We start from the raw sequence: 9,792 nt of genomic DNA, 5'->3' as shown, positions 1-9,792 counted from the left end.
AAGTAACATGCTAATAAATTTTTTTATTAACAATATAAAAATACTAGTTGGATAATAGAATAAATAAAAATATAGAACAAAAAAGTTATTGATATAAGTCACTTTCATTTAATAGTAATTTTATTATTGAATATATTATATTAACAAATAATATGATAATTGAAATTTATTAAAGCAATATCATCCAATATGTTTGAACAAGTCCGATCAAAATTTAATTTAACTAATATTTTTTTTAGTATTGACCGATGAGCGGGTAGGGACTACCAGTTAAAATGGTAAAAGAATTTTTGAGTGGGTGCAGTAGTGAAATCTAAATTTAATATTTCAGGCCAAAACCCTTCCCCCCCCATTTCTGCCCTATTTCCCCAATTTCCCCTCTCTCTCTCTCTCCTCTCTCTGGATATCTTTTTTCTTCTTTGATTTCTCTTCCATTTCACATGTGAGGCGGATTGTTCTTCGAGTTCTCTTCCACTCCATCTGTGCGGCTGACAGAGGCAAACGGCTGAAATCTTACGGCAAGAAAAGAAAAGAAGTAATTAGTTTTGTTTGCTGGTCACATTATTTTTTAACTTGAGCCGATTGAAAGCTTATATGCGTGGTTTTCATGTATAGATTCCATATATGAACTTTATTCATAGGACCAATCGACTTTTTGTGGTGCTTTGTTAAAGAATTCTGCCTTTGTTAATTTCGTTACTTTCATTAATTTCGTTATAGTTCACAATATGACAAGCTGAGTTGGTTGTAATATACTAATCTCTTTAGTGCCCTATCTTTTAAATTAATAGACTGTAATAATGCTAATCTCCATTAATAATTCTAATGACAGAGTTGCTTGAAAAAAACTTTTGGATTTTATTACATATTGCAGAACCTCTGAATCTAGGTTTTAAACATTGAAGCTCTAGAATGCACTTATTTCCATGTTGCTGGGTAGAGGATGCTATTTCGTTCTCTGTTTGTTTACCGTTATGATTTCTCAGCATTTATGTTGTATTTACCTTTTAGCCAATCCATAAATGGTTTGAAATGTTGTCTTCTCCTTTTCTAATCCCTGGCAATTATTGTATCGGGTTCTTTCAAAATGAAAATGCATGTAGATACCGTATTTAAAAAAAATAAAATTAAAATGCATGTAGATTATGTGGTCCAATGGAGGCAGCTAGGCTTATTATCTTTGCACAATTGATTTCCTTCTCAAAGTTGATTATCTGTTGCTAGTTTGATTGTAAACAATAGGCCGCCTTAGTAACATACCTTACTAAATGTTCAGAATATTTTAGAAGATGGAGATAGTTGAGTCCATTCTGAACCTTCCCCTGCAAGATCCACCTGGTGAAGACTTCTCAGCATCTGATTTGAGTTGGACCAAGGTCGGAAATGTAGAACGTTATGATGATGTTGCCCTTATTCTTTATGATCGAGTTGATGCATTTATCATTGGAGAGTGTTGTAACGTGGAATTCCCAACAAGGTTTCACATTGAGAGGGGAAGGAAAAGAAGCAGAGGCAGCTTAAAGGAGTATAAGCATGATGACTATTTGGAGTACAGGCTGTAAGTGCTTTAACAATTTCAGGATATGTCATTTGCTATCTTCTACTCTTTTTTTTTCTTTTTTTTTTTCTTTCTGAAATGAATAGTGTGGGGGGTCATGCTGACCTCTTTCTTTGTTCTACTAGTTTTAACAGTAAACTATGTGTTCATGAGAACATTTTGTTATTTGATCATTTGGTGGATTAATTTAGGTATGAACTTTCTGAACTAATGGACCTCAAGATGGAGAGTTCTTTGTAAATATTTGACTCGTGGAGGAGAGCACAGGGAGAATCAAGGACGTAGACTTTCCTTGTTTTTGGACAAAACAAAAAATGAACTTAAATGGCCAACTATGAGGATTTTGCTTAATTTAAACGCGATTCATGATGGAGGATGAAGCAATGTTCAGTCTTTCTAAGTAATTTTTGAGTGTATTAGTAAATTTAAGCTTCTTAAGTTTACTTTATATAACAAAGTTTTATGTCCAATTTATTTTGGTAAATTCTCAATTTCTTGTAATTAGTTTAAAGGTCATATCATAATCCTGTATCAGTCATTCATGTATTTAGACATCGTTGGGGCTGAAGCTTAATAACCTTGTATATGTCTAATCAAAGATAGCTCAAAAAGCTGTCAATTTTTTTGTGGATGTAAGGTGTGATTAACCTTTACCAAGGGTAAAGCGTTCTCTCTTATTCCTCCACTCATCTTTCTTCTCGCCTCCACCTCCACATCTAGAGGAAACTGGATTAAATTTCTCCATGTGATGATCTTAGGCCTTGGATATAGACTCCCTGAGGTTTACAGGGATTCTAGATGATATGATCTCATCCTTGAGGTTTCTTGATTAAAAAAATAAGAAAAATATTTTCTACTCTGAAGGCCTCAGTAAATTGCAATTTCGTGACTTCTATGGAGCTAAGAAAGGAGCTGCATTAGCTCAATTTAGCATCCCATCACTTGCTTAACCAGTTTGTTTTTAACTGTATAAAATGGAAATAGGTAATGACTGGAAAGGCTTCTGCAATTTACTCAGAATCCTAAATTTCTCCCAACCTTTTCCAGACCTTTGATATCGCTATTTTTTTCATCTTTTTTAGCAGATTTGAGCTCTACTTTTTTCCCCGTTTTTATAAGGGAGCTCTTCAGTTCTTCTACAACCTCAAGTATGGGTCGCTTCTCTTTCTTTACTTGTTTATGGCTTCCTGAGCATTACTACCATTATGGTAAGGAAGAGAATTAATTAAGAGTCCTCGGTCGCCACTATATTCCCTGGAATACTTTTGGTCGGATATGTTACCAACACTTGACTTCTAAAGTCGAGCTAGATTTGATCAAAGTCTTCTTAGGACTAAATTTTGGTGGCAAAGAACATAGTACATAACATGTACATAAGAAGGTTTCTAACTTTCAAGTAACACATGAAAATAAAAGTATATCGGACATCCTTTTTAGTGAAATCCAATTTGACTTTTTATGGACAAAAATCATGGGACTAAGGGAGTAACAACTAGTTGTAGCTGTTTGAAAAGTCATGAACTTTAGATAATAGTAAGGGTCGACTCTTATTACATACTATTGCAGAATAGAGCCTAGAGGGCGTCTTTGATAACTTTTGGTACAATATGAATCAGTGTTGTTAAAGGCTCCGTTAAAGCACAAGTTAAGCCCTGAAGCTCGGTGAATGAAGGTTGTGCACTTTGCCTCGCTTAATTAGCGCTTTAGTGTAGACGTCAAGGTGCTAAGGCATGTGCACCTTTACCGATAGATTCTGTCTTTAAGGGCACAACAACATATATATAGCTTAATTATCGTTTCCGTTCTTTTGTCCAAATAATTATTCTTGGTGTTTATCGTTACACTTTCTTGCATTACATTTCTATTTTTTTTTATTTTTTCTATATTTGTGCTTTTCTTAGCTAAAGCCCCCTTGGTGCTTCAACGCACTTTGGTGCTTTTTGCTTTTGACTACACTGATATGAATTTGTAAGGTAAAATTGTTTACAAGTTTCTCCTTCATATCTTGACATGCTGTTATTTCAGGTATTGGTGTTCCTTCGGCCCTGAAAATTATGGAGAAGGTGGCGATATTTTACCTAGCCGACGATATCGGCTTAACACTCGAAACCGAGCTGCTAGACCCCAGTCCATGAGGGGCTGCACTTGCCATTTCATAGTGAAGCGCTTGTATACCCGTCCATCTCTTGCACTTATTATATATAACAACAGGCGTCATGTTAACAAGTCCGGTTCTTTATGCCATGGGCCGCTTGATAGAGATGCTATTGGCCCTGGTGCAAAAAAGATTCCATACGTTTGCAATGAGATTCAACAACAAACTATGTCTATGATCTATCTTGGCATTCCTGAGAAGAATGTTTTAGAAAAACATATTGAGGGTATTCAACGTTATTGTGGTTCTGATGCGAAAGTGAATAGCCTTGCTGCTCAGTATGTCCACAAACTTGGCATGATTATCAAAAGATCTACTCATGAATTGGATCTAGATGATCAAGCTAGCATAAGATTGTGGGTCGAGCGGAATAAGAAATCTATTTTCTTTTATCAGGATACATCGGAAAATGATCCATTCATCTTAGGTATCCAAACTGACTGGCAGTTACAACAAATGATTCGTTTTGGACATCGTAGTCTAATAGCAGTTGATTCAACATTTGGTATAAAGAAACTAAAGGTAATGAAGCATGGTGTCTCTTCCTTTTAACCTTGACAACATCTCACATAGTTCTAATTTCTTAATCTACTTAATTTTGCAGTATCCTTTGTGCACACTTCTTGTGTTTGATTCAAGACAGCATGCCCTTCCTGTTGCTTGGGTCGTCACCCGCACAATTGCCAAGCCTGACGTGAGTAAATGGATGAAAGCTCTTCATGATCGTGTCCGTGCTGTCGATCCAACATGGAAGGTCAATGGTTTCCTAATCGACGATGCTGCAGCAGAAATTGACCCCATAAGGCAAAATTCTTGTGGTCTACTATTTCTCTCTGTCAAGTTCATCACATAGTTCTATAACAGATTTACTTGATCTTGATATCTTTTCAGGGAGATATTTTCATGTCCGGTTCTATTTTCACTTTGGCGTATTCGTAGATCGTGGTTGAGAAATATCATCAAGAAATGTAGTAATGTTGAAGTTCAAAGAGAGATATTTAAGCGTCTAGGTGAAACAGTGTACAGCATTTGGGATGGAAGTGATCCTTTTGTTGCTTTAGAAGAACTTTCTCAAGATTTTGTTGATCAAATGGCCTTCTTGCAATATTTCAAAGCCACTTGGGAGCCTAAATTTGGTTAGATCATCTCTCCGGTTATCTGGTTTTTTCACCTTGCAAAAAATTCTGTTTCAAAGAAAGAAGAAAAAGAACATCTAAGCTATCATACACAAAATAAATAAATTAGATCGAATCAATATAACATTACTATATTTAAAATATTTTTTCGGAATCTTTTTCCTGTATTTCCCTGTAATATTTGTATTTTCATAATACAGAAATGTGGCTTACTACAACGAGAACGTTACCTCTTGCGAGTCAGGAAGCATCTGGTGCAATAGAAGCATATCATGTCAAGTTGAAAGTCAGACTATATGATGATTCACATCTTGGGGCACTCCAGAGAGTTGATTGGTTGGTTCACAAATTGACAACTGAGTTACACTCCAGCTACTGGCTTGATCGATATGCAGATGAAAGTGATTCTTTCCAAAATGTGAAGGAGGAGTATATTGCCACCACATCCTGGCATCGAGCTCTGCAAATTCCTGATGATGCTGTGACCTTGGATAACAAGGATAACTCATTCGCAAAAGTTTTGAGCCAGAAAGACAGCAGTAAAACACACCTAGTTTGGAATCCTGGGTCAGAATTTGCCCATTGTGATTGTGAATGGTCAATGCAAGGAAATATGTGCAAGCATATTATTAAAGTCAATATGATATGTGGGAATCTTCAATCATGTCGACCTTCTATGTCATTTCAATCATTTAATGAGGTTCTAGTGAGTCTAACGAGAAAGCCGGTGGATGATTCAATGGCACTGGATCTGTCAACAGCATGGACACACCAGATGCTTGATCAAATTCGGAAGCTAGTTGAGCTAAACCAGTCTCATGATATTGGCACCATAGTAAATAATATGCCTTTGAGATGGGTCGCTAAAAAGGGCAGAACATCTGTTGGCAGACCATCAGCTATTGCTCTCCCCTCCAGTGCCAACAACAGTTTAATTTGTTCAACTGCTAAAAAGAATCGAAAGAGGAAGAGATTATCAAGATTACGATGATCTCTTGTGGAGGACAGAAATATCTCCGCAGGAACTATGCATTGGTGCTGTTCTTGTTCCACCATGCAGCTATCAGCCCTAGCCGCTTCATTTGGTAATGGCTTGTCTGCCCTTTATGTTCCCATTCATGACTGGGGGCTTGATTTTGGTTTTATTTTAACCAGCATGATGTTGCCACCATCTGTTGACTCGATGGATGCCAATATTATCCAACATATCAAACTTCTGACTCAACTATAAAGAATTTAGAACTCTGATCTGTTGGAAGAATTCAATTGAATAAGGAATTATGAACTACTGATTACTTGTTTGGCATGATATTTTTTTTCAAAAAGAGCCTATCCTTTAGTCCTCAAAATTTTACTTTTCATTAAATGGTATGGTTTGTGTATTAAGTGAAAGATTCTATATTCTCACATCCCGTCTCCTTTAATATAACAGTAACAGTTTTATCAGTTAAAGGAATCTGAAAGAAAAATAGCCCCTGAATTTTCTTGCATTTTTATTGATTTATGAAAAAATTGTTGAATGAGTAGTTAATCAGCAGCTGTCATGTCCTTTTCTTTTTGATACTTCCAACTGCTTGTTGCTGTTAGTTCGTGTTCTACGCTTTCCATTCACCATTTGCTGTTAGTGAAGCCAATCCTGTGTTCTTGATAACAGAATTTGTCTTATTTGTCGTTATTTGTGTAGGCTGACCAGACAGAAAGAAATACTTGGTTGATTCAGTATGTTCAAAGGCAGCTCCAACACTGATGCTCAACATTCGCTAGATGCATTTGATGTTTGGTATTTTCTACTGCAGAGCAAGTTTTATGGGGAAGTTCTAATAAGATTATCACCGCATTCAGACCTTGTCCGCTGGGTACTAAAGTACCCTTATTGGGAACAAATGGAGCGGTCACACCCCAGACAAGAAGCATCAATAGACTCGAAGCATATACGGTACCAATCAGAAACTGCCAGGATTCTCTCCTTTTTGTCTTTAGATGTCCTTGTATGCCTTTTATTTACAATTGAAACATACAAACTGACCACTAGAATAATTTGTTCATGATACAATGTACATATGTTGTATATGGATTTTTCCATGATTCAGTTGAGGAAACAGCAGCAGGTCTAATTAGGTGTGCACATTGATTTAGACAACTTTTTCTTGGTTCTATCAATTTCCTGTCTGGATTGGATTGTCTGCAAGCGGAAAGTCATGAAGTTTTTGTTTGGTAATGTAGATGAATATGTTAGCAGTACAATTGTATTGACTATTGAGGATTGTATAATGTAATGACATAGCTGTGTCGCTATCGTTCCGCCAGAGGAGTCTATCAATTTGAGAAGAAAGCAGTTGGCAACTTCATACAAAATGTAAATGAATACTTTATTCAGCTCTCTTTTGCCCCCCTCTACATGGGAGCATTGGGAGCAAGTTTTATAGTCTGTTTGGCCAAACTTGGGCCAAAATTCTGGTTTGGAGAAGTTAGTTTGTGTTCGGCTAATTAATTTGAAAAGTACTTTTGAGTAACAATTAGTGTTTGGCCAAGCTTTTAAAAAATGCTTCTTAGTTTATTTCTGTCAAAAGTGTTTTTGAAGAGTTTTTTTTGTGCTTTTCCAAAACTGTTTCTGCTTCTACTCAAAAATACTTTTTTTTTTCTTTCAAAAAGCTTGGAAACACCTTAATTTTGGCAAAAAAATAATTTTGACCAAAAAAAAAAAAAATTGCCAAAAAAAAAAAAAACAAACTTGGCCAAACATGCTATTAATTTGGCTTTCGCCCAATATTGTAAGGTGTAGTGAAATAGTTTTAGTTGTATATATTGAGAGTGTCAGAAGTTTGTACTATTTCAGGTATGCAGGGGCGGATGTACCCTATCCTTAGTGGTTAAATATGTATGTATAAATAACAAGAAAAATAAAAATATTGGGTATAAATTTAAATAATAACACGTTTAGTATTATCGTAATTTCTTCATCTATTGCCTTCTTTAAATATTGACACAACTTAATGAAAAATATCTGCATACACCATTGTTGATATGTAACAATTACTACTTACTAATTAAGATGGTCACTGAATTGAAGTTAGTTGCCAAATATAAAGACCATTTATATCACTTTCTTGATATTTCGACTTCCAAATTAATGAATCACTGGTGTTAGCAGGTCTAAAATATAGTACGTCGTACTTTTTTGTTGTTTTATGCCATAAATAGTATTTTAAGAGGACGGAATTAGACTGCGAAATTTCCTCAAATTCGTCCTACACTCTATACAGTGCTATTAATAATTTTAATAATATTTATTGTTTATTTTAAATCTATATTGCACAAATATATGCGTGAAATTAATTTTTTAAAACAATAAAGTAAAATAAAAATAGATATGTGAAAGGGAGATGATATGCTAAAAATGGAGAATAGAAAGTAGAAAGTAACAGACATGAACGCAGATGCGGAGCTAAGATTCTAATTTTATTGATTTTGAATTTTAAAACGACGATTTCAAGTGTTAATAATTGAGTTCTAAATATAATATTTGTACATATCTAATGAACTTTTTAACACAAATAATTATTTGAATAAAAGTTATTGGGTTCGTCCAAACATCTAGTTTTGCCCCTAAATGGATGTGTTGCGGTGGCGTCGATGCGGTTAGTGATAGTGGTGACGATTGATGGTGCAAGTGGTTTAGTCATAGTGGTTCACAATTGTGGAGTGGCTGGTGGTGGCAGGTTGTGGAATGGTTGATAGTGGCAGTTGTGGACGTGCAGAGGCGGTGCCAGAATTTCAACTTTATGGATTTCAGAACGATAACTTCAATCGTTAATAATTGCATTCTAAATTTAATAATTGTATATAATTAATAAATTTTTTAACACAAATATACTTTTTGAACAAAAGCTACCGAATTTTCTCTAATCCCGTATCCAGGCTACTAGCTCCGCTCCTGTCGATCTATATATATCTGGTGGTGAAGTTTGTTGGTGTTGGTGGTTGTATGATGGTGCATGGTTAATGCCAGCGATAATTGCCAGTGTCAATAAATAGAGCAGTGTTACCACAATACATTCAAACAAATTTTTAACTGAGCGAGTCTTAATAACATTAAAATTTGTACACGATTCAAATAATACAAACTTATTAAGAACTAATAAGTGATTATAAAAAAAACATACACTTTAATAGGCTGACATTTGAATGATCTAACCTCCATTAGGTACAAACAAATACCGCGCTATTCACAACTTTTATCCATTCAAGCTGTCGTGAAGGTAAATAATGGTCAAACATATTTGCTCAAATTTTTATTCGATAGTGGTGCCTCGTCACTTGTAATCTCAAAGGAACGATAATGATAACAGTTGTATTGATTTTTATATCTTTAATTAATGCACTTTAACTTGTTATATATAGCATATCATATGCTTTATTTCTATATTATTAAAATAACAAAGAGAGTTATCTGACATTACACCCAAAGTAAGTAATAAAGTGGATGTAAATATTGAATCGTGTATAATAAGATTGAGAGGTAGGGATAAAGGTAGGTCTAAGAAGTATTGGGAGAGGTGATTAGGTAAGACGTGGTTCAATTGGAGTTTACTGAGGACATGGCCCTTAGTAGAAGGGTACTGTGGAGATCGAGGATTCGGGTATACAGTCAAACCTCTCTATAACAACCTCATTTGTTCCGAATATTTTTGGATGCTATAGCGAAGTGTTGTTATAGAGAACATATATTATAACATAACATAAAAATTGGTTCCGAAAAAGCTTGGCTTTTATAGAGAAGTGTTGTTATATAGGGATGTTGTTATAGAGAGATCTGACTGTACAAGGATAGTAGGTAGTCAAGAGTGTCATTTTTCTTTCTGAATTTGATAACATTAGTGTTAGTATGGTATCCTTTTATCCTTAGATTGCTACTCCTACCTATTGTTTGATTGCTATCTTTG

The 9,792-nt window shown here is 35.0% G+C and overlaps 1 protein-coding gene across 1 annotated transcript; it reads left to right on the top strand.

Moving 5' to 3' along the window:
* Positions 1-295: 295 nt before the first annotated feature.
* On the top strand, positions 296-7,159 carry LOC107790986 (uncharacterized). Its single transcript, XM_075246128.1, has 7 exons — positions 296-535; positions 1,277-1,558; positions 3,584-4,235; positions 4,318-4,517; positions 4,605-4,849; positions 5,050-5,934; positions 6,534-7,159. Exons 2-6 carry the CDS (start codon positions 1,290-1,292, stop codon positions 5,838-5,840), a joined length of 2,157 nt encoding a protein of 718 aa, XP_075102229.1. The 5' UTR covers positions 296-535; positions 1,277-1,289; the 3' UTR covers positions 5,841-5,934; positions 6,534-7,159.
* The last annotated feature ends 2,633 nt before the right edge of the window (positions 7,160-9,792 follow it).

Source organism: Nicotiana tabacum, chromosome 23 (assembly GCF_000715075.1).
Source record: "Nicotiana tabacum cultivar K326 chromosome 23, ASM71507v2, whole genome shotgun sequence".
Lineage (NCBI taxonomy): Eukaryota > Viridiplantae > Streptophyta > Magnoliopsida > Solanales > Solanaceae > Nicotiana > Nicotiana tabacum.
The sequence above is the reverse complement of the archived record's forward strand: the minus strand, read 5'-3'. Positions and strand labels throughout refer to the sequence as shown.

What these genes read in the sequence shown, in the direction of transcription:
- LOC107790986 (XM_075246128.1), top strand. Translation starts at nt 1,290, where the DNA reads ATGGAGATAGTTGAGTCCATTCTGAACCTTCCCCTGCAAGATCCACCT. An exon ending in GCAGAAATTGACCCCATAAG is followed by an intron (nt 4,518 to 4,604) that starts GCAAAATTCTTG and finishes ATATCTTTTCAG; the next exon opens with GGAGATATTTTCATGTCCGG. An exon ending in CACTTGGGAGCCTAAATTTG is followed by an intron (nt 4,850 to 5,049) that starts GTTAGATCATCT and finishes TTCATAATACAG; the next exon opens with AAATGTGGCTTACTACAACG.